Genomic DNA, 25,534 nt, shown 5'->3' on the forward strand with positions numbered 1-25,534 from the left:
CTTACATGGGGCAATGGAGGGTTAAGTGACTTGCCCAGAGCTGCCTGTGCCTGAAGTGGGAATCGAACTCAGTTCCCCAGGACCAAAGTCCACCACCCTAACCACTAGGCCACTCCTCCACTTACTTAAAATATTACAAAAGTAAGCACATACTCATAAAAATACCCTCTGTAAGGGCATTATATGGTACAATCTAAAACAATATCAATATTCTTTGCTCCTTTAGATGCTTTATGGACAACACGTGCTGATGGTCTGGTCAAACTGAGAATGGATCACTCATGTGCACAAACTCCAATAACAGTTCATCAAATGTTCCAGGAAACTTTGGACAAATATGGATCTCTGAATGCTCTGATTAGTAGACAAGATGGAAAACTGGAACAGGTCACATTTTCAGAATATTATAAGCTTTCCCGAAGAGCTGCCAAAAGTTTCCTGAAGGTAAAAAGCAGAAACCAAAGCAATATACAGTGCACAGCTAGTGTGATCTATAATTATTTAGCATATTTAAATACAATTCTACATACATTAGCTAGTATAGACTTGGTTTACTCTGATGTGCTAAAGGTTTATATGTGCTTATTTTATTTCAAGTAACCTAAAAGGTTCATCCAGTTTTGGAGTCATGGCTACTCATCTGTGAATAATTCTTCTGAGTTACATGGAGCAGTTATAACAGAAGCTGTACCGGTAAAACAAATGGTAGTTCAGGCACCAGTTAAAGCAAACTTGTAACTAACATTCTAATCCTGAGAAAATAACCCCCAAATTCTATAAAAAATTGCATGCAAATTTGGGTGGGCTCCATGCCTAACTTTTACACGTAGCCCAAAAAAGGGGGCACAGAAATGGAAGGGTCATGAGCGTTTCAGGGTGGATTGAAGGTGTGGTTTTGAGTTACGCACATAATTATAGACTATGGGTGCTCCACGCGTAAATTTAGTAACATAGTAAATGACAACAGATAAAGACCTGAACGGTCCATCCAGTCTGCCCAACATGGTATATAATACTTTATATGTATATCCGAGTTTGATTTGTCCCTGCCTTTCTCAGGGCACAAACCGTAGAAGTCTGCCCTGCACCGATTTTATTCTCCAAATACCGGCGTCGCCACCCAATGTCCGCTAAGATTCCATAGATCCATTCCTTCTAAACAGGATTCCTTTGTGTTTATCCCACGCATGTTTGAATTCCATTACCGTTTTCATCTCCACCACCTCTCACGAGAGGGCATTCCACGTATCCACCACCCACGGCCGCCGAGAGACTGGGCCGGGCCAGGGGCAAGGCCGCCCCTGGGGCCCTGCCCCACCCCCTGAGGTCGTTGTCGTCGCCGCCCCCCTCCATCCACCACTGGGTCGGGCCCCCCTGAATTCAAATCATAGCGCCTCACCTCGACCTCGCTCCGTGTGAAAGAAGCGCAGCAGAGGCAGTCTGCAGATCGCCTCCCTTCGGGCCTTCCCTCCCTGTGTCCCACCCTCGTCTGGCGTAACTTGCGCGAGGGCGGGACACAGGGAGGGAAGGCCAGAAGGGAGGTGATCTGCAGACTGCCGCTGCTGCACTTCTCTCACATGGAGCGAGGTCGAGGTGAGGCGCTATGATTTGAATTCAGGGGGGCCCAGCCTGGTGGTGGACGGAGGTCGGCGAGTGGAGGGGACTGTGGCGCCGGGCCCCCCCTTGGAGGCCCGGGCCCCGGGGAATTTTGTCCCTCCTGCTCCCCCCTCTCGGCAGCCCTGAAACCACCCTCTCCGTGAAAAAATATTTCCTGACATTACTCCTGTGTCTGCCCTCCTACAACCTCAATTCATGTCGTCTAGTTCTACCACCTTCCCGTCTCCGGAAAAGGATCGTATGCAGATTAATACCTTTCAAATATTTGAACGTCTGTATCATGTCACCCCTGTTTCTCCTTTCCTCCAAGGTATACATGTTCAGGTCAGCAAGTCTCTCCTCGTACGGTTTGCAATGCAAATCCCATACCATTTTTGTAGCTTTTCAGTCTTTTTACATCTTTAGCCAGATACGGCCTCCAAAACTGAACACAATACTCCAAGTGGGGCCTCACCAATGACTTGTAGAGAGGCATCAACACCTCCTTTCTTCTGCTGGTTATGCCCCTCTCTATGCAGCCTAGCATCCTTCTAGCCACAGCTGTCGCCTTGCCATATTGTTTCTTCACCTATTTGCACCACATTTTCATTGGTGCAAATGGCGGTATCTAAATTTAAACGCAACTCCTGGGCGTAAGTGCTGTTCTACAAACCTGCCTAATTTTAGGTGCGGTTTATAGAATAGCGCTTTTTCAGCGCAGATTGTTTTGGCACCATATATAGAATCTAGCTCTAAGTGTTCATAACTGTTAAAATTTTTCATTTTGATATCCACACGCACAAATGGTTTCAGCCACGGATTTTGTCCTTGTTGAAAAGCTGATTCACAGTCCATGAATACTTATATACATGTACCGTAGCAGGTCCCTTCAGTTTCAAAGGGAAAGACCATGTAGGGGTTCCCTTTGAAATGTGCTTGCAGTCCTGCGGCTGCACTATATTTGTGGAACTGAAATTTCAATCTGACAAACAGAGCAGTAGAGCACCACAGTTGGTATAATTAACTGACTTGCCTGTCCTTCACTATTGAAAATGTGATAGTGAAACAGCGCCCCCCCACTGGAAGGGCTATAGGTGAAAGACTCCTGCTCAGTTTAGCGTAGGGGTAGGCAACTCCGGTCCTCGAAAGCCGCAGGCAGGTCAGGTTTTCAGGATATCCACAATGAATATGCAGGAGATAGATTTGCAAGCACTGCCTCCATGGTATGCAAATCTATCTCCTGCATTTTCATTGTGGATATCCTGAAAACCTGACCTGCCTGTGGGTCTCGAGGACCGGAGTTGCCTACCCCTGGTTTAGAGGCAGATGCAGCAACCAAACGTAAAAAAATCTAAATCGTTAAAGTCCCTAACGATTTTAAAATAACGAAGAATGCACCAAAAAACAAAAGTCACACATGCTGAGATCGGTATTGAAACGTACAATGTATCAAAGAATCACAATACACATCGTTAATCGGCCCCCAAATCATGCGCAGAGCAGCCAAGCGTTATGTTAGCTGCTCTGCGCATGCCACAAACAGTCAAAACACAGTCAAAACACAAGCACATGGCTCCAAAATCAAAACAAAAATAAAAAAAGGGTCGGGAGGGGGCAAAGGCGCTTGTCAGGAGCGTCCTGTATGGCCGTCCTTGCCCCCCCCCCCCACCTGAGGTCGCCGTTCCCCCCTGCCCCACTTCCCCCTGCATTCTAAATTAAAAAGCAAACGTACCTTTAGCAGCCCCGGCCCCCCTCCCTTCCTCACTACTCTGTCTCCCCTCAGCTCCGCCTCCCGACATCCTCCGCCCTGTGCCCCGCCCCCTCTTGGGGGTCGTCGCCGCCATTCCCCTCCTCCACCGGGCCCCCCTCCCTCTTACCGGGCCCGTGCAGCGCCTCTCTCCTCTGTCCGAAGGCGCTGCACGGGCAAGAAGAAAGCTGATGCCTGCCTTCGCCCAGCTTCTGTCGCACGTCTCTCTCCTCCTGGGCCCGCCCCTGTCTGACGTCGGTAACCTACGTAGGTTACTGACATCAGACAGGGGCGGGCACAGGAGGAGAGAGACGCGCGACCGAAGCTGTGCGAAGACAGGCATCAGCTTTTCTTCTTGCCCGTGCAGCGCCTTCGGACAGAGGAGAGAGGTGCTGCACGGGCCCGGTAACAGGGAGGGGGGCCCGGTGGAGGGGGGGAATGGCGGCGACGACCCCAAGAGGGGGCGGGGCACAGGGCCGAGGATGTCGGGAGGCGAAGCTGAAGGGAGACAGAGTAGTGAGGAAGGGAGGGGGGCCGGGGCTGTGCGAAAACAGGGTTGAAAGATCTTGCAAAGAGTGGCATGAAGTTCTGGGGACCATTTCTTCCTCCTGCCCCTGGATTTATTGCCATGAAAAATGTTCTCTGTTGCTGATCGAGAGACAGATGATGAAGCCTTTATTTTTTCTCCTTCTAAGCAACGTGTGTTTTGTTTGCAGTCTGAGGACGGGGATGCATGCCTAGAAAAAAAATATTTTTGAACTCCTTGGGGCTTGTAGAGGCTTCTGTTTATGGATTGTGCCTTTCAGTTTCCTTTTGACCAATCACAGCGCTATTAGCTCTGCTAATGCGCTGGGATTGGCTCACAGTTTGTTTGTTTTTTCACTTTACTATTTTTCCTGGCACAGAGCTGTCCTAACGAGAGGTCCAGACCTCTCGTTAGATTTCCTGCCTTTTTCCTGCGTAAAGGCAATCGGAAAAGGTTAGTGCATCTCGTTTCAATGGGGTTTTCACACTAATTGCTCATCTCCATTCCGTTTTCGTTAGCTGCTGGCTTCCTCGGTAAAAGCCCTTTGATGCATGCAACGGATCAAATTTTCCTGGTTGGAGGGTCATTAAAGGCTCATTAAGCTTTAGTGCTTCTGCCTCTAAGTGGGAACAGTGTGATTGTGGTGTTCTACAGCTCACTTTATGAGACTGAGGAGACTAATTCATAAACCCTGAGGCAGACAATCATTTGCTGAAACACTGGCTGTTTCGGGTTCTAGTTTTTTAATAAACATTGTCTCCAGCATCAGTTCTGGCCTCTGTGCTTTGTTTTGCATCAAGAAAATAGCACCAAATCCAAAAGTAATCCAAAAGGTGAGATTCCAATAGATTAATTGACATATAAATGCCTACTTTGTATTTGGTGCTATTTTCTTGATTTCATTGTTGGTGGTAAAGCACTTGCCCCTTTGTTTCAGTGACTACTTTTGAGTATGTTTGTCGAACTGTTTCCCCCTCCCCCTTTTTGGTAGCACTTTTATTGCATGAAAACTGTGGGTGTGATACACCACCTTACCAGACAATTCTGCCTCTGTCTGTGACTCAGATTCCTGCAAACATCAATGGATAGATGACACTGGAGCTCAGAAGGGTGACATGATAGAGGAGACCTTTTTTGCTGCATCATATTCTGACTGTATTATTTCATGTTGTAATCTGTCTTGAGATTAAATTGCATAGGCAAACTATAAATTCGAGATAAATAAATAATAAAAACATGTTGACAAAAGGACTGCTAATGATGACCAAAAGAGAAAATGAGTTTAAAAAAAAAAAACCACATATCCTGTCTAAGCATTCTCAAAGAGGCAATGTTAATGTTTCAAACATAAGCTTTCTTGTACATTGAAGCAGAGAGAGGTTTAAATTTCATTATTTGGCCCTCTTCCAATCACCTGTACCCTCTCTCCTTCCTGCTTTCCTTTCCACAGACAGATATAGATATTTTCAACTCATAAGCTGTTTCTTTATTTCACTTTTTCTGATCCAAAGCTTGGGCTTGAAAGATTCCACAGTGTCGGGATACTTGGATTTAACTCACCAGAATGGTTCATTTCAGCTGTAGGAGCCATCTTTGCAGGGTAGGTTTATAGTTTAGAAATATTGACTCTTGTATTACTTAATGATGCCACTGCTATTACTGAAGAAGATATGGGGAAGGGGGAGAGAGAAGAGAGAAATACGCTGATGGAAAGCAGAGACGCTATGCTAGTCCTAAACTACAGTAAGTGTATGACTTTATATTGGAATTACTGTTATTGAAAGTCAATCTTTTTATACCTATTTCTAAAGAGTTACTAAAGACAGGGGCAGTGGAATATCTTGTTGCCTGGGAAGACCAAATAAACCAAGCTCTGTCCCTGGCTCCTTATCTCCCTAGCTGAAGATGCTCAGTACATAAGTTTTGCTATACTGAGACAGACCGAAGGTCCAACAAACCCAGCATCCCGTTTCCAACAGTGGCCAATCCCAGTCACAAGTACCTGGCAAGATCCCAGAAAAGTACAATACATTTCATGTTGCTTATCCTAGAAGTAAGCAGTGGATTTTCCCCAAGTCCATTTTAATAATGGTCTATGGACTTTTGTTTTAGGAAGCCAGCCAAACCTTTTTTAAACCCCGCTAAGCTAACTGCTTTTACTATGTTCTCTGGCAACAAATTCCAGAGTTTAATTACACGTTGAATGAAGAAAAAGTTTCTCTAATTTGTTTTAAATTTACTACTTTGTAGCTTCATTGCGTAGGCAGACAATTTTTACAAGGGTTGTGTCTCCCCCCATGCCGTGCCACCCCCTGTCCTTGGCACCACCACTGCCCCTGTCCCCATCTCCTGCCCCCCTGTACCTTAAAATCCTGTCTGCAGTGCTGCAGTCTTCACCCGGGCAGTGGCACTCTTTGGCTGCCTTTGTCCTGCACCAGGACTTCCTCCCTGAATAGTCAGGGGCGGGACTGTTCAGGGAGGAAGTCCCTGTGCAGACTGCGTTCGATCTATGACAGGATTTTAAAATGGAGGCGGGGGCTGAGTCTGACAATGGATGCGTATGCCACTGACATACCTTGTTTAAATACGCCACTGCTCAACAGCACTGTGCGGTTATGTACATTGAATATCTGAGAATGACCTGCTAAGAGAGGTTAATTTTGCTGGTGTTCTCAGTGATTTAAAATGACAGCACATTCCTTCCTTGAAGAATGTATTTTTCTCTTTCACTGCTAAAATGAAGTAAATGTTGAGAATATTTGGAAGGTTTACCTACTTTGCCAATAAAATAGAAATCATTCTAATGCATTTTTTTTTTTAATTTGAGAGTCATTTACTAAAGGTTAGCACACTATCTGCCACAGAGTTCAGCTTATTCATATGGGTCCCATAGCAGACAGCACTTACCAATGCCGTTAGCGCCGTTAGGCACCATTGGTAAACAACCTTCTTTATCTTGATCTTTGCGCTAACAGAGGAATTACAACAGGAATCTATACAACCAATTCTCCAGAGGCCTGTCACTATGTTGCTGATGACTGCAGGGCTAATATCATCATGGTGGAAAATCAGAAGCAACTGGACAAAATCCTGCAGGTAGGTGAGGACCATTGTGCTTTATGATATAGTCACTGTTGTGCTTTTTAACCCTGATCTTATTTCCTCTTTCCATCGGGAGCAGTCAAGTTTTAAAAGTCATTGACCCAGGCAAAAGGGCTGCCTGAAAATGACCTATCCTGGCTTCAATTACTTGTGGGTTTCACCTGGCTTGCACTGATAGTTGAGTGAAGGCGAGGCATTCCTGGGTGAGATTATTTATTTATTTTATTTATTTGTTACATTTGTATCCCACATTTTCCCACCTATTTGTAGGTTCAATGTGGCTTACATAGTACCGGAAAGGCGTTTGCTGACTCTGATGTGAACAAATACAAAGTGATATTGTGGTAAGATAAAGTTCATGTGGCATAGCCAAATTAGGGAATCGTATAGCGGAAGAATTGTGTTATGTCCATTCCGTACTTTAGTTTCGTTGTGTTGCAGAGATCAGGCATTTAAGTTGGATCAGTAGGGTATGCTTTTTTAAACAGGTTAGTTTTTAGGAAATAGTACTCATACATTATTGGGGCAATTCTACAACTTGACGTCAACATTGGGTGCACATAGTGCCAATTCTGTAATGGTAATTATGCACCACTAAGCCATTACTGAATACTAGCTGAAAGCTGCCTTGGAGTGCCAAAATGTATGTGTGCCCACTTTCAGCAGTGGAATGACAGTCTTTCCCCCAAAAATTCTATATATGGCACTTTAAATTGTGTGCACTAATTTCACTGCACAGCCAAAATTGTGCGCACAACTTAATTGATTAACAAGCCAATCATAATTGGATGTTAAGCAATTAGGGGCACTAATTGGCATTAATTAGAATTTATGCGCACTACTTTCTAGGTGTGTTCTATAATGTGGTGTGCATAAATTCTAATGCGCACAGTTGAAAAGGGGGCATGGCCATGGGCGTGGAATGGGAGGGCCTTGGGCATTTCACAAAACTATGTGCACTATTATAGAATACACTCGATCTGCGCCAAACGTAGGTGCAGGTATTTAGGCCTGGTTTTAGGTGTCTAAATGGATGTGCCTAAATGTTAGGCGCAAGAACAGCGTATTATGCATTCTATAAAGTACGCCTAACTTTAGGCATACTTTATAGAATCAAACTAACAGTGTGATTTTACAGCGCCGATTTTTAAGGCGCCATATATGGAATTTCCCCCTAAATGCACTATGCAATGTGCACAACTGATAGTACTCTATAAGAATGTGTGTTGCTTGGTGACACACCCATAGCCTGCTCATGTGTACATCCCCCTTTCCAGTTACATGCTAAACAACTTTGGCGCATACTCTAGAGCAGCGCTTCTCAACCCAGTCCTTGGGACACACCCAACCGGTCAGGTTTTCAGGATATTCACAGTGAGTATGGATGAGATAACATAATACAATATCTTATAGTCCACTATCTACCTTTCAGTTCCGTGTGGATTACAAAGATAAATATGGAAATTACCAGAGATTAACAACAGTCCATTATGACAAAAAATAAAATTACCTTTAAAATTTACAATAAAGTTAATGACAAGGTAATAAACGAACACTAATTGTTAATTTACAGAATTTAAACAGGTATGTCTTAATCATGTGCCTAAAATGCCTGTAATCTATAGCAGAAAGCATAAAATTCAAAAGTCTTGGTGCTTGGAAAGCTAAGAGATTCTCCAATAACTTGAGCCTTTTTCTTCCATTTGAAATGTGATAACTGAATAAATTGGAAGTTCTTGTGTCTCTCACTGAAGTTGAAAAGACAAAATGACTAGCAAAATATAAGGGAGCTAGACCAAACCGTCATGTCCCCTACCTCAACGCAAGCTGCGCAGGATCCCATCAACACGCACACTTGACTGGCACTGCCCTGAGCCATGTGTGTGTAGTTCTTCTCTGGGTTTGTTCAGAGAGCAATGGTTACAGGCTCCTTAATTGCTTTGCTTCCACCCACCTGGGTCTGCTCTCCCTCTGCCTGGCTTCCCTTGCTTCTGTCCTATTGGTCTTCCAGTTCCTCCTTCCCCTGCTCTTGTCCTATGGCTGTGCTCCTTCTCCCTGCTGGTTCCTGCTGATGTCAGATGCCAGCACTTTATCAGCTGAGCTCTTCCTGGACTCCTTGCTTTGGCTTCTACTTTGGTAGCTGTTACTTGCTCAATAGTTTGCTTCTTATCTGCTTGTCCCTCATTGCTGACTTTGCCTGTACTTGGATTACTCTCTTGCCTGCTGCCTGCCTACTGACTTTGCCTGTACCTGGATTACTCTCTTGACCTGCTGCCTGCCTACTGACTTTGCCTGTACCTGGATTACTCTCTTGCCTGGTGTTTGCCTATTGACATTGCCTGTACCTGGATTACTCCCCTGCCTACTGCTTGCCTGTTGACATTGCCTGTTCCTGGATTACTCCCCTGCCTGCTGCCTGCCTATTGACTTTGCCTGTAACTGGATCACTCTCTTGCCTGCTGTCTGCCTGGCCGATACGTTCACCACCCCGCTTCCAGCTCCGTCTCGTAAGTCCTGCAGGCAGCCCGCACCTAGGGGCTCAACCTCTGGGGAACAGCAGTCAGCACAGGTGAAACCCGGGGTTGTCCGGCCGCCAAGCAGTACCTGGTCTGAGTATCGGGCTCAGCAGCGCTTTACTTGGTACAAGAACTCACAAGTCTGACACAAACACAACCTTATAAGTCAAACACAAAATCTGAATAAGATTCTGGCATATATTGGTAGTCAATGAGCCTGCATATATATTGGAGACATACTATCAGATTTTTTAGAGTAAATCAATCATAATGCCGTGTTTTGAATAGTCTGTAATTTTCTTAACAGCCAAGATAAATAGAGTAATCCAACAAGCTTAGTATCAATGCTTATACAATTAAGCAAAATTGATCTTTTTAAAGTATTTACATACTCTATGATGTTTGTGCATGGTAGTCTCTTGGGTCTCAACAGTCTTGCGAGACTTTTACAGGGAGTCTCAGCCACCATTTTTAAAATACAGCGGTGCTGGGCAGGGGGAATAGCGGTTGCACAACGGGCAGGAAAGAACATGTTCCCCCCCCCCCCCCCCCCGCAGAGGCCACTAGATCACCAGCAGCACACCTTTAAAGGTAAGACTGAGGAGGGCTGTAGTAAGTGGTGGGCATCCAGGCAGAGCCTCTGGGTTCCCTAGAGCCTCTGGGCCCTTAGGCACTGCCCGGTTGCCTGAATGGTCAGTCCACCCCTGCCACCAGGATTCTTTATCAGTCCAGACAAACAGGGCGAACAAACAATTATGTTTACTCTCTTAAAAAATATTGAACAATGGAACAAAATAGTTCAGTTGGCAAGCAATAACAGGCACTTTACACAGGGGCCTTCAGGGTTATCTTTGGTGTGGTCGGTGTGCCAGACTTCCCGTTTCTATCCTTTAGAAACCAAGAGCATATGGAGGTCTGGGCTTGCTAAATATACGCTATTCAATGGTGGCATGTTCCATGCGCCATATCAAAGACTGGTTCCGTGATAGGAGCTTCATCTCTGCTACCTCACTAGAATTAGTTTTTTGGACATGAACATTTCAGCTGGCTGTTTCATACATTGCCTCGGCGCTCTCCCTCAGCCTTGCATTGGAACCCCTTTCTTCACTTGGCTCAAGCTACATGGAGGTGGCTTTGTAAATGCTATTATTTCTCAGTGGCAGTGACACCCTACCTTTCAATTCTATACAATCCCGGTTTCCTCCCTGGTTCTTATTTGCCTGTGTTTTGAAATATGGATCAATTATAACACTAAATAAACACTTGCATACTTCCTAGAAAGTACCTGGGGAGATCAGGGCATATATCTGTTCACAGAACTTCAGCAAAAGAGATCGCTCTCACCTTCTTTCAGGCTGAAACTGGAGCAACAGTCAGCATCTGCTGGGTAATTTCAAAATCCTAGGCCAATCAGAGCCCAGAACAGTCAAGTTTCAAATAAAAACTGGTTACATCACTGCAAGGCACTTCCTATTATTTGTATGCCAACTAAAAGAAAGAGAAATCAGTCCTTTGTAACAGCTTTAAGCATAAACATGCCCCATCTGCTGGCAAATATAAAAAATATTTTTCAGACACGCGTATTGGACACGCCAAAAATTAAATTACCGCACGTGCCACACAGTAGTGAGGCGGTAATTCCATTTTGACACGTGTTGGCCGCGCCTAGACTCTTAGTAAAAGGGCCCCACTGTTTCTTCACAATGTGTTATTATCAATGTGTTTAATTATATGCAAGTATACTGTCACAGAATTTTAGAATAGCCCATTTTCTACATGTAAAAGAGGTTTAAAGACAGAAAAGCCCTTCTAAAATGACCTCCGTAATGTCAAATATAAAATAGCATGCTTTTCTTTTTCTGCAGATCTGGAACAGGCTACCTCACTTGAAAGCTGTTGTTCAGTACAAAGGATCTCTGCAGGAGAAACATCCAAATCTATACACAGTATGTAAATATATTTTTAAATATTTAAAAATATTTTTAAAAAGTGTCTTAACACTGCCCTTAAGCTTCCCATTGTCTCCTCCCAATGTCTCAATGTTGATGTCCCATTGTGATTTTCCTAATGATAATTCGATTATCTCGCATAACTTGTACAATATAACTCATAACCAAGTTGCAACAAATGTATTTTCATTATTCTTATCTTATTGTAAGCCACACTGAGCCCGCAAAGAGGTGGGAAAATGTGGGATACAAATGCAAACAATAAATAAATAAATAAATAAATAAAACTCAGTTTTCCAAGAGTTCGAGAAAAATGACAGTGAAGATTTTGAAGTAGGTATGGAAAGCAATAATCAGAACTTTGTACACTGGTAAAGCCTCACTGAAAATTGCGTTCCCCTTCTATAAATGAAAGCATACTGCGAGCTTGCCTGAGCTTGTAACGACTGATCAGGTTGGCTTTGTTCACGGCCGCCAATCAATTGTTAATGTCTGAAAATTAATATTAGCCATGCTACAGAGTTTGCATGCATGAGCCTCATTGTTGGTGACCAGATTAGATGTGGAACGCGCGTTTGATCAGGTTCACTGGCCCTTTTTACTCCAAACATTACGCCATGTGAAGATCCAGGGCTGGTTTTATTTGGCAATGCTCTCGCTTTATTCAGATCCCCAGGCCTCTTTGCTGGTTAATGAAGTCCACACTCTTCCTTTTTCTGTGTGCTGTGGTACCCACCAGGGATGCCCCCTCTCCCCTTTACTCTTTATTTTCTTTAGAATCACTGTTATGTTGCATGAGGCTCTGGATTTGTCAGGTGTGTGTATGCAAGGGGGCTCTGTTAAACTGTTGGCCTATGCGGACAACCTGCTGTTAATCTTGAGCGACCCCCCAGAGGTCCTTGCCTGCTATGCTACAAATTATTGAACAATATGGGAGTTTGGCTAGCTTCCGGCTTAATCATCGGAAGTCCCAGGCACTCCCGTTTACCCCCGAGGTCCAAGCTGAGTGGAAGGAGGAATTTTCCCTTAAATATTTAGGTGTGGATATCTCTGCTGATTTAATCCAATTGTATAATTGTAATGTATGACCACTCTTGCAGGAATCCATTCGTCTGCTACAGCTCTGCTGTGCCTATCCTCTTTTCCTTCTTGTTTAACATGATATTAGCTCCCCAATGGTGTTATGTTTTTCAGATGCTTCCTTTTTATTTAAAGGTTCGAGATGAGTGCACTTTACACAGGGGCCTTCAGGGTTATCTTTGGTGTGGTCGGTGTGCCAGACTTCCCGTTTCTATCCTTCAGAAACCAAGAGCATATGGAGGTCTGGGCTTGCTAAATATACGCTATTCAATGGTGGCATGTTCCATGCGCCATATCAAAGACTGGTTCCGTGATAGGAGCTTCATCTCTGCTACCTCACTAGAATTAGTTTTTTGGACATGAACATTTCAGCTGGCTGTTTCGTACATTGCCTCGGCGCTCTCCCTCAGCCTTGCATTGGAACCCCTTTCTTCACTTGGCTCAAGCTACATGGAGGTGGCTTTGTAAATGCTATCATTTCTCAGTGGTAGTGACACCCTACCTTTCAATTCTATACAATCCCGGTTTCCTCCCTGGTTCTGATTTGCCTGTGTTTGCCTGCTGGCGCTCCCTTGGACTATGTTATTTGCACCAATTCCTGACTGATGATGGGAAACTGCAAACTTTTACGGAGTTCCTTATGACCTTCTCGCTCCTGTCTACTGACTATTTTGCTTATTTACAGCTGAGTCATTACATTGGGAATTTAGGCTGGGTGAATCTTAGTGAAGGTGTCCATTACACCTCAAATGAAGCGTTGACACTTGGCTCACAGAATCCTGTTCCTTTGGCATACCATCACCGCTATCTGCAGGACACCACAGAAGTCTCGGATTAAGCATGGCTGACCTCTCTTGGTCTGATGATTTAGTGGTAGATATCACAGCAGCTCAGATCCAGGATGGGGTCTTGGGTATAAAGTGTTGGTTGTGGAACGCTGTGTTGTGGGAATTACAATATAAATTTATCCTTCGGTTGTTCATCTCTCCCTCTCAGGCTCACAGAGCAGTGCTTTGCCCATCTGTGCCAAATGCCATGCTTCTACAGCCACCCTGAGCCACATTTTATGGCACTGTCTGGCCATACAGGCTTTTGGTCACAGATGTTTCAACATGCTATATCTCATTGGACCTATCGTTTGTCGTTGACCCCAACTCTACTTTTTGACTTACTTCTCCTTTCTGCTCCAATACCCCCAGGATTACAAGGATTCCTACGCCTCACTGTGCTCAAGGTGAAAAGAATCCATATTACTTTGTTGGCTGGACTCTGCTGCTCCTACGCTTATGCTCTGGCGGACATAGATGATTTCTTTATTACTATGGAAAGACTAATATCACTGACATTTCTTCACCTTGGGGGGAGTGGTTTCAGCATATTTGTGAATGATTTTGAGCAAATGTTGCAGCCAGTTGCTGGTAGTGGATTAATTAATCAATAAACCCTGGCCCATTTTGTTGTCTTTTGTGCCTTGTTCTCGGTTTGCAGTGTAGGGGGTGGGTTAGGATGGGGGAGGTTTAAAAGTAAGGGGGGAGAATTCATTAATGTCCATGATTGTTTCTTTGAGCAAGTTATACTGCTAAACTGTTCTGGATTCTTGAATTGATGTTTGTAGCAAGCTCATCTCTATGGGGTCCTTTTTTGATATAATGCTAATGCTGTTCCTACAATGCAATGAAACATCTTACTATGTAGCCAAGGGGCCAAGTGCAGATATAAAGAAAGGGACAGGGACAAAGTGAATTGGGATAAATACATGGAAGACTAAACTCAAGGCAAGTTATATGTACAGTTAAACGAGATATGAGGAACTGATGTGCAGTCCAGATGCAGAGTGAGTGGATAATCAGTCACCTGCTTCCTGAAATAGAGGTAGTCTTGATTTAGATGTAGCCCCTCTGGGAGTAAGTTCCAGAGTGTGGGGGCTACTCCTGAGAAGGCTCGTTGATGGATATGACATCATGCAATTTCTTTTGATGAGGGTATAGAGAGCAGGGCCGTGCCAACATGGTAAGCAAGGTAAGCATGGCAGGAGGGTGCCGTCCTCTGGGGGGTGCCCCACCGTGCCATGCTTACCTCGCCCTCCCGTGTCCCAACTGCCCGCCCTCTTCTCCCCCCCAACAAGATCCCTTTGAAATTTACCTCCGTCCGGCAGCGAAGGCGCACCGCAGCGTCAGTGAAGGAGGCGGCGCTCCCGACGTCTCTACTAGTCTTCCCTTCGCTCAGTGTTCCGCCTTCTTCTGACGTCAAGGAAATGACATCAGAAGAAGGCGGGACATTGAGTGAAGGGAAGACTAGTAGAGATGTCGGGAGTGCCGCCTCCTTCACTGACGCTGTGGCGCGCCTTCGCTGCCGGACGGAGGTACATTTAAAAGGGATCTTGGGGGGGAGAAGAGGGCGGGCAGTTGGGACATGGGAGCGGGAGGGCAGCAATCATTTTCACGGAGGGAGGGGAGGGGAGGGGGGCGCACTTGCGCCAACTGTTCATCTGCAAGGGGGGGCGCCAACTGATCTCCTGCAGGGGGGCACCACAGACCCTTGGCATGGCCCTGATAGAGAGTGAGGATCCTTGTGAGGACCTTAGATGTCTCATTGGTGTGTGGAGGGCTGACATGTTCTTAAATACTCTGGTCCATTTTGTCTGAGGACCTTGAAAATCAAACAGAGTTTTATGTATTTGTTTAAAACATTCATAACCCACACAATCCGTAGAGCTCTTTACAATACGTAAACTCATAGTGATGAAATTACAAATCATAACAAAAATATAACCATCACTTACATACTACACCAAGGACTCCACACACAGTAAACAAACTAACATCATACCTAAACAGAGGCTTTCTGGTAACCAAATGCATCTAAGTATAACAATGTTTTAAGCTCCTTCCTAAATTGATATAAGGCCTTCAAAGACTTTATGTACATAGACAACTCATTCCATAATTTTGGCCCCTCAGCTTTACAAGAAGACCTACGATATTCATCTAGCTTGATAACCTGAAAAGATGGCACTTCCAAAAGATTAGAGTTAGAAGATCTCAAAGCTCTTGCAGGTTGGTATGCTCGTAAGGAAGAGGATAGAACAGGAGAAACCAGATTATTTTACACTTTAGGGAGCCAATGTGACATTTTTAAATTTAGCCCTGTAAGGCACTGATAACCAGTGTAGTTTTTGCAGGAAAGATATAATGTGGTCACGCCAGTCGCAGCTCTCTTTCTTAGGGGCCCTTTTACTAAGCCATGGTAGGGCTACTGCACGGGTAGCACACGGCAAAACAGCACTACCGCAGGGCTCAGGTAGTAAATTGCTGTACACCAATATTTTTATTAGTGCATGGCCATTTATTACTTCCATTTAAAATAATGGAAATTCTGGCTGCGGTAACTAGTGGCCTTGGCACGTGGCAATTTCATTCACCCACACTACTGCAGGCCACTTTTTACCGCAGCTTTGTAAAATGAAACATGTCAGAATGGAATCACTGAGATAAGAACTTCTTTGAGAAGACTTGCAACTTATTTGCAACTTTGTGCAATTAATTATTTCAGTTTTGCTTTGAAGTGAATTTTATATGCATTATTGTAAAAAGTGAGATGTCTTTTGAATAGAACAGAGCAATGATTATATACAGTGAGGCCACCAAGTTCTTGATTATATCAAAGCTTGACGGCTTGATTGGGTTGTAATTCTAATGATTATTTTGAGCATTTGCAGTGCATGATCTTTTGAATGGTTCTGTTCCAGACAAGTTTTGATGGGGGTGGGGGTGGGGGGGGGGGGGGGTTAACTGTTTATACAAGTAGGCTTGTATAATGTTAACTAGTAGTGATCAAATCATCTAAGACAAATTTACACCTGCTCCAAAGAAGGTATAAATAAATGTTTGTGTACCTCTATGTGTGTAATTCTGTAACTGTGTGTGTGTGTATATATATATATATATATATATATATATATATATATATGTTTGTGTGTGTGTGTGTACGCACATATTCTATGAAGAAAAGTAGGCACCTATTTTCCTTTATGTACATACATATGTGCTTAGGTAAGAGCACAAATGCCAGCTATAGAGCTGGTATAAATGTGTGTGTCTATATTCTAGAGATACACATGAAACATATAGAGGGGCATTTTTGATATGACATCTAAATCTGATTTTTGACATTTTGCTGAAATCATCCAAAAAAAATCAAGTGATGAACATAGCGATTTTCAACGTGTATCTTTTTTGTATCGGAAATGGCCATTTGCTAGTTGTTTTTGTGTTTTTGGATCATAAAAAAAAAACATTCAACAAAAAAACGCACAAAAACAAGCCATTGGGATGTAGGAGGAGCCAGCATTCTTAGTAGTCTGGCCACACAGACATCCCAGCAAAGCAATGGGGCACCCTAGGGGGCACTGCAGTGGACTTCACATAAAAGGTCCCAGGTATACATCTCACCTTATATTGTATAGGGAGCCCTCCAAAACCTACCAAAAACCTACCAAAAACCTAGTGTACCCCTCTACAGTCAGCCTTTCTGACTGTAGGTGTCACCATAATGTAGGTTTTTGGTAGGTTTTGGAGGGCTCGGATTTTCATCCACAAGTTAGAGTGGGATATGGGCCTGGGTCCCCTTCTCTACAGTGCACTGCGCCGATCACTAGGCTATTCCAGGGACCTGCTTGCTGCTCGAAGAGGACTGGCCATAACATCTGAAGCTGTCAGAGAGTCTGGTATGTTCCTTTCACATCTTTGGGGGCTGGGAGGGGATCAGTGCCACTGGGATAGCAAGGGGGGGCGTCATGCCTTAATCCCTCCAGTGGTCATTTGGTCATATAGGGCACCTTTTTGTGACTTAGTTGTGATTGAAACCGGTCTAGACCAAAACATTTAACTTTTAGCCCTGGACATTTTTGCTTTGTGAAAAGGGCAGACCATGTAAAAAGTAAAAGCAAACCTCTTGCTAGTTTCTTGAACTGTATTAGTGAGTATTTAACTTTTGTTATGGCATTCCCCTTATGCATCTGAGCTTTTTTATGGGACTGTTTTTTTTTTGTCTTTAGTTTTGTTTAATTAAGCAAGTATTCATATTTATATTCTTAGCAGTAACCAGACAGGAAAAACATTGGACTGCTCCTGCTGGGTATGTAGTTCTTTCTTTAGTTGTATGAAATGTCTTTCATATTTAGTTTATTTTAAGTTGTAGGTGTTTTGATAAATTACTTTATCTAATGGCCTTTTATGTATTTATTTATTTACAATTATTTGTTTAGCCCAGTGGTTCCCAAACCTGATCCTGGAGGCACCCCAGCCAGTCAGGTTTTCAGGATGTTCACAATGAATATTCATGAGAGAGATTTGCATTCACTACCTCCAATGTGTGCAGATCTCTCTCATGAATATTCATTGTGGATGTCTTGAAAACCTGACTGGCTGGGGTGCCACCAGGATTGGGAACCATTGGTTTAGCCCTTGATGCAGCCCTTTTAGGGTGAAACATGGCCATGTTGGGCGATTAAAGGAAATTGTTTGCTGTTTTGATGACTTGGAGATAAATATTCTTTTACTTTTTATGTAGTTTGCTTTTTTTTTTCTGTTGTCCTGGATCTTGCAGATCGTTTGCCTGTTAGTTTTTTTGGGACCATTTTTTGCTTTGTTACATTATGGCAGAAAAACGTTCAAGCTTTGGCAATGTCCATATCCCATCCCCAACATGTCCTTGACACACCCCCTTGTGATATGGATGTACTGCTTATGAACCACATAAAACAACTTCTTCAAATGGGTTTCGAAAATAGCAGTTTGGATGTTCTGCCAAAAATCTGTTACACTTGTGGTGGAAAGTGTAAGCCCTCCAAAATCTACCAAAAACCTACTGTACCCACATATAGGTGACACCTGCGGCTTTAAGGGCTATTGTAGTGGAAAAATCTTCTGTACCCACATGTAACTGACACCTGCAGCTATTGTAGTGGTGTACAGTTGGGTACAATAGGTATTTGGTGGGTTTTGGAGGGCTCCCCATGCAATATAAGAGGGCAACAGTGAGATGTCTGGGACCTTTTATGTGAATTCCGCTGTAATTCCCTCGAGGGTACCCCACTGCTCTGCTGGGATGTTTGTGTGGCCAGTCTACTATGAATGCTGACCTCTCATACATCCCAACGGCTTTATTTTGTGTGTTTTTCCCTTGGACTTTTTTTTTTAGTGGTCCAAAAAGATAGACGCATTGAGCACATAAACATCTAGCAAATGACAATTTTTTAAATAAAAAGATCCTTTTCTGGTTCAAAAATCGTTATGTTCATCACTTGATTTTTGGACGTTTTCAGTAAAACATCCAGAATTGGGGATTTAGCCGTCATATTGAAAATGCCCCTCTACATGTCTTTATAAAATAGACTGTAGGTACCTACATAACCTTCATACATAAAATTACCCTCTTAATGTAAAATAATGCATGTCTTTAATCTCTTGGTCCTGTATATCTTAGGTACTTTTTCCTCTTTTTTTTTACCAGTGGGAAGAATTTATAAATTTGGGAAATGAAATACTGGATTCTCAACTGGCTGACATTCTTGACTCCCAAAAACCTAATCACTGCTGTGTGCTGATCTACACCTCCGGAACAACTGGACAACCTAAAGGTGTAATGCTGAGTCATGATAATGTATGTGCACTTTTACATAGAGTAATTCATCAAGGTATGAGACTGTTGCTCTATTTGTTTTTCTATATTGAAAAATACGTTGGTGAAGTTCTTCAAGGTGACCCTGTCCAATTCATCACAGCTCTTTGCACATTATGATGTCTCATTCCAGGAAATGGTGACTTTCTGTTAAGAACAATAGTGAAGCAGTTCATTGAACCATAGTATCATTGAATCATATGCAGTCAAATAGAAACTTTACTCATGCAGTCCTTCAACCTTACTTTACGCCCTTGTGGGATTCTTGTCTAGCCCTAGTTTTTGTCACTTTGTCATGTATTTCATTATTTAACTTGTCCTATAAAAATGCTCGGGGTGAGATGCATAAAAACATATATTTAATTAGTTTAGTATAGCAACATAAACCATATTACAAAATGGAGACATTGCTCAGCAGTGGTGAACTAAAATGGCTCAATAGACCTCTACATAATTTATCAGCAGAAACAAAGAAATTTTCCAAATCTTCCCAAATTAGTACAGATCGTCTAATAACAGGAAAGAAGTAGGCAATTTTTTCCACAGTGCAGGAGCAACACATGAAAAATCTTGACTGAGTCTTTGTTCATCCTCTTGTTTGTTGAAAACAACAAACAGCCCTCTACTCTGGGAATGTAGCAAGCAAGTAGAAAAATATTGTATTTATTAGCACGTAGACAGGTCTCATTTGATGCAATCCCTTAAGAGCCAAGAATAGTATGTTAAAGTGAATACACTGGACCAATGGCAGTGAGTGGACTGCACACAAAATACAAGTCATGTGATCTCTCTTTCCTGCCAAAGCCAGAAGACTTACTGTAGCATTTTAGATTCTCTGCAATCATCCTATACTCTAAAGCAAGGTTGTCCAACCTTGGTCCTTCAGGGCCACAATCCAGTCGGGTTTTCAGGATTTCCCCAATGAATATGCATGAGATCTGTTTGCAAAAAAACAGGAAGGCAGACGATCCGCAAAATCCAACGTGGAAACAAACAAAGCAGATCAATCAGTAGTACAGTTCAAAACTTTATTATAAAGTAATGGCCCGACACAGATTGTGTTTCGCCCAAAAGGGCTGCGTCAGGGGCTTGAATGTGATGCAAGCTAAAGCAAAACAGCAGGGCAAAAAACCAGAAAATAGACTTCCTCCAAGACGGAATCTATAGACAAGCTCCAAAGAATGACAGCATATGGTCATGCTCATCAACTACTTGTGGGCAAAATACAGTCTGTGTTGGGCGATTATTTCATAATAAAGTTTTGAACTGTACTATTGATTGATCTGCTTTGAGATCTGTTTGCATGCACTGCCTCCATTGTATGCAGATAGATCTCATGTATATTCATCGGGGAAATCCTGAAAACTCAACCAGGGCCGAGGTTGGATACCCCTGCTCTAAAGTCTACAGTATAAGACATTGTAGATAATAGTTGCATACAATATTCTTGTAAAATGCATGGGTGAAAAATTGATAGATTTTGCATAACTGCCAAAGGTAATAAAAACCGACCTGAAACATTTGATAATCCAAGGCCAAACTAACATTCAACTCCACCCACAAACTTTGTACCCAGTCTTTAACCTGCCTCCTCTGGGAACCTTCCCAAAATGGCGGCATTCTGCCCTGTCCGGTGCATCCACTATGGAGAGGTAAGCTGCTGGGGGGAGGGCAGGCTAGCTAGCTAGTGGTCCCTCTGGACCACCAGGACATTTTTGATCAATGTGGGGGTGGGGTGGGAGGGGGGAAGGGGGAAGCTAGCGGTCCCACTGGACCACCAAGGTTTTTGTGCTTTGGAGGTGAGGGGCCTGGAGGTCCACCGGACCTCTAGGTCTTATGCTTGTGGGGAGGATGGGCTTAGGTTTGATATGTCTGGCAGAAAATCCTGAACCTGTCAAACCTCTTCAGTGGGTCTTCCTCATTCCTCCCTTGCTGGCAAACCCTAACACCAGTTCCGAGCTAGCGTAGGGTTTGCAATGGTAGCAGTGCCCTTGTTTGGCGTTCTGCCTGCTGATCATGAAGGAGGAATGCGGGAGACCCTTGTTTACATGCATTTGCATGCAATTAGCGTTCAGAAGTGGCAAGCGATTTGGTACACAAACTCGCCAGCTCTGATCATCGGGCGGGAGCAATGGCGCTATTGGCCTATAGCGCCTGTGTTTGCTTCTGATTATCAGCTCCTCAGTCATCAGTGCATACTTTTACCTTCAGGAAGAATGTGCAGTTTTCAAATAGCTTATGTCCCCTTGTAAATGACTTTTGGAAATTGTACCATTATACTTATATTTATAAAACAAAGTCAATTTTATCAGGCTGTCAAATCTTGGAACATTCTTGTTTAAGATTTCATAAATTACTGAAGTCCTATTTATTTAGGGAATTTTTGAAGGTCTAGTTCATTTTTTACACACTATTATTTTCTATGTTTCAACATTTTTTTAATGATGAAATTGAAAGTGAATAAGCAACAGGCTCCACAAATTGCATGTTACAAGGCCAAATCGTCCAAACATGAACATAAGAACAATCATATCATCAACAATTTAACTTTTTCCTCCCCACCCATGACCCTCCCTACCCTCCACTGCTATATACTGAGTACACGTGCTACACACTATTATTTTCTAATGCAGATTTTACCGTTGTATTATCATAGATGTCTGTTCCCTTTTCTTACTAAAATGCACTAAGGGCCCTTTTTACCACAGTGGGTAAAAGGTAGGTCTTTCTTTTTTTCAGGAAACAGCTGTGCAGCAAGTGAAGCACTTGCCACGCAGCCATTTTGTGGGGGGAGGGGGAACCCTTACCGCCACCCATTGAGGTGGCAGTAAGGGCTCCCATGCTAACCCGGCAGTAACAGGGCAGTATACGGCACTTCCCAATTACCGCCAGGTACACACCAGTGCTACAAAAATTAAAATATTTTTGCAGCGCTGGATATGACGGTGCACTGGGGGTGGGAACTACCACCAGGCTGCTAAAGTAGCCCGGCAGTACTTCCTTTATAGTGAGCAGTAAGCCCACTTTGGGCTTACCACCACTTTGTAAAAGAGGCCTAAGCCTTTTGGCAAGTTTGGAAGTGTTACTGTTTGTGATTTTATTATGCGTGTTTATTTTTGTATCCCCACTTTGGATAAAGGTGGTATAGAAATAATAAATTCTATTCTGTTCTTTAAGATGCGGAATAGAAGTTCCTTATATTATATTGTATTGTATTATGATATTTTAAAGTACGATGTCCAAATATCTGTTTTTATAGGATTGTTCTAGGAGCCACGGTATTGAGATGATCATGGTTCTTGAGTGTCATTATCAAAATCTTGGAGGGTGGGGGTTGCTAGGAGTATAAAGGTTGAAATTTTGTCTAGGACACCTAATAGCCTTGCACTGGCTCTGCTAGAACTGAGCACATCCCAACCTGGACATCTCCATTTCAATCTCTGTTGTCAGTCTACTCCTCCTGTATTTATATTGTGTATGCTTTTACTGTAAACCGCCAAGGATTTTAGATTGTGCGGTCTAGAAGTCCTGAAAATAAAATAAATTAATTAATTGTATGTAAAACCGGGCGTCACACATTTAAGCACTCATATTCGGCACTTCTACATGTACTTATACATATGAGAGCAAATATTCTAACTTCTATGTGTTCCTGCATTTAGCAGCACAGCTATCTATACTTGTAAATTTAGCAGTGTTTACTATATGAATGGCACCACTGAATATATTAATCAGTTCAAAACATCTAGATTAGACATTTCAAATCCTTCCCTTGCAGCATTTACCTGATGCAGGTCTATGGCTGGTGAAACTCAGGTGTGTACCTGTAAGTGCACTGACGCCAGGTCATTCTAGTATTCTCTAATGGAAACCGGATGCTCAGATGCCATTAAAATAAGCTCTCACCACGCAGTATGTGGGTGCCAAGGAGCTGCCCATAGTGGCAATATTCAAGTGCTCTTTGTTTAAAGGTATTCAGATATGTTAGCCAGATGTCTTTAAGCTGCAATATTTTTTTTTAGCTTGTAAATTTTATTAAGCTCAGAATCAGAACAAAATATAGCAAAAAGAGTGGAGATGAAATCAGTAATGGAATTTAAACGTGCGTGGGATAAACACAAAGGAATCCTGTTTAGAAGGAATGGTTCCGCGGAATCTTAGTGGAGATTGGGTGGCGACGCCGTTAATTGGGAAACAAAATGGGAGCTGGGCAGACTTCTACGGTCTATGCCTGATTGTGACTGAATAGATAGGGATGGGCTGGGGTGTAATTTTAAGACGCTTCAACGTTAGCTTCAGAACTTAGTACAAGTGTACTCTCTCCCCTGCCTCCCTTCCCATCCATGTCCAGCGATTCTCCTCTCTCCCCTGCCCTCACCTACCATCCATGTCCAGCATGCCTCCTCTCTCCCCTGCCTCCCTTCCCATCCATGTCCAGCGATTCTCCTCTCTCCCCTGCCCTCCCCTCCCTTCCATGTCCAGCGATTCTCCTCTCTCCCCTGCCCTCCCCTCCTATCCATGTCCAGCAATTCTCTCTTCCCTGCCTTTCCGCTCCCTTCCGTTCGTGCACCCGTGCTCCCTGAGTTGAAATTTTTGTTTACCCGAAGTCGCGGCGAACCGGCAGTGAAAGCAGCAGGTAGGCAGGCAGGCTTGTCTCCTCGTCGCTTCCCTTCCCTCTCAGCGCGTCCCGCCCTCACGGAAAGAAAATTACATCAGAGGAAGGTGGGACAAGCTAAAAGGGAAGGGAAGCGACGAGGAGACGAGCCTGCCTGCCTGCCTGCTGCTTTCACTGCCGGTTCGCCGCGACTTCAGGTAAACCAAAGATTTCAAGTCAGGGAGCACGGAGCACAAATGGAAGGGAGCGGTCAGGTGAGCCGGACGTCAGAAAAAAAGGTGCCGGCGCGTACCGTCACAAAAAAAGCATAAAATCTTCTATTGTGGGTATGTGTGTGGTAGGATGTGTATTCATGAAATACAAACAGCAACAATAAGAGATATACATAAAGAGAAGACCATCTGCTAGTAGCTCCGATTTAGTGTCCAAAAATTCCCGGAGTCTGGACCACCTCTTGCCAAACTTTGCTACCACACTCTTCTGAATGGAAGTCAGTCGCCCCATCATAATCACAAATCTCAGTCTCTTATACCACTTCCACAACACTGGTAGAGAGTGTCCATGTTGCAGCAATAACACATTTTGCAGCCCCATTAGTAGTAAACACAATTTTGGACTACTCAAATAAATAAATAAAATAAATAAAAGTTCCAACCCCAGTGCCTCCTTAACAGCCAAAATGTGTGTATCGAAAGACAGGATCACCAGATATGGAGATATGAACCCCGCTCCATGCAGCCCCCTCCAGCAAAATCCATATCCCCCACCCTGAAAAGACTGCAACCAGACCGGGGTCATATACCATTGGCATAAACACCTTAATACTGGTCTCCTGCAGCTGAACTGATATATTTGTTTTATAGACCAGACCAACCACCTCTTTCCACTGCAGGATATTAAAAGATTGATGAAGCTCACTGTCCTAGTGTGTCATAGAAGTAAGCTTCTCAAAGTGATATCCCCAAACACACTTACAGTGGTGGAAATAAGTATTTGATCCCTTGCTGATTTTGTAAGTTTGCCCACTGACAAAGACATGAGCAGCCCATAATTGAAGGGTAGGTTATTGGTAACAGTGAGAGATAGCACATCACAAATTAAATCCGGAAAATCACATTGTGGAAAGTATATGAATTTATTTGCATTCTGCAGAGGGAAATAAGTATTTGATCCCCCACCAACCAGTAAGAGATCTGGCCCCTACAGACCAGGTAGATGCTCCAAATCAACTCGTTACCTGCATGACAGACAGCTGTCGGCAATGGTCACCTGTATGAAAGACACCTGTCCACAGACTCAGTGAATCAGTCAGACTCTAACCTCTACAAAATGGCCAAGAGCAAGGAGCTGTCTAAGGATGTCAGGGACAAGATCATACACCTGCACAAGGCTGGAATGGGCTACAAAACCATCAGTAAGACGCTGGGCGAGAAGGAGACAACTGTTGGTGCCATAGTAAGAAAATGGAAGAAGTACAAAATGACTGTCAATCGACAAAGATCTGGGGCTCCACGCAAAATCTCACCTCGTGGGGTATCCTTGATCATGAGGAAGGTTAGAAATCAGCCTACAACTACAAGGGGGGAACTTGTCAATGATCTCAAGGCAGCTGGGACCACTGTCACCACGAAAACCATTGGTAACACATTACGACATAACGGATTGCAATCCTGCAGTGCCCGCAAGGTCCCCCTGCTCCGGAAGGCACATGTGACGGCCCGT

The 25,534-nt window shown here is 43.6% G+C and overlaps 1 protein-coding gene across 1 annotated transcript in view; it reads left to right on the plus strand.

Annotated features, from left to right (window-relative positions):
• The first annotated feature begins 255 nt into the window (after positions 1-255).
• The window catches only part of ACSBG1 (acyl-CoA synthetase bubblegum family member 1), a 63,722-nt gene continuing 38,443 nt past the window's right edge, over positions 256-25,534 (plus strand). Inside the window, exons 1-5 of the mRNA XM_030191580.1 lie at positions 256-444; positions 5,381-5,469; positions 6,845-6,965; positions 11,353-11,433; positions 19,030-19,179. Coding sequence (XP_030047440.1) covers positions 271-444; positions 5,381-5,469; positions 6,845-6,965; positions 11,353-11,433; positions 19,030-19,179 — 615 coding nt within the window. The 5' untranslated portion in view covers positions 256-270. The remainder of the gene's footprint in view (positions 445-5,380; positions 5,470-6,844; positions 6,966-11,352; positions 11,434-19,029; positions 19,180-25,534) is intronic.

The sequence above is a fragment of the Microcaecilia unicolor genome, chromosome 1, assembly GCF_901765095.1.
Source record: "Microcaecilia unicolor chromosome 1, aMicUni1.1, whole genome shotgun sequence".
NCBI classification, from domain to species: domain Eukaryota; kingdom Metazoa; phylum Chordata; class Amphibia; order Gymnophiona; family Siphonopidae; genus Microcaecilia; species Microcaecilia unicolor.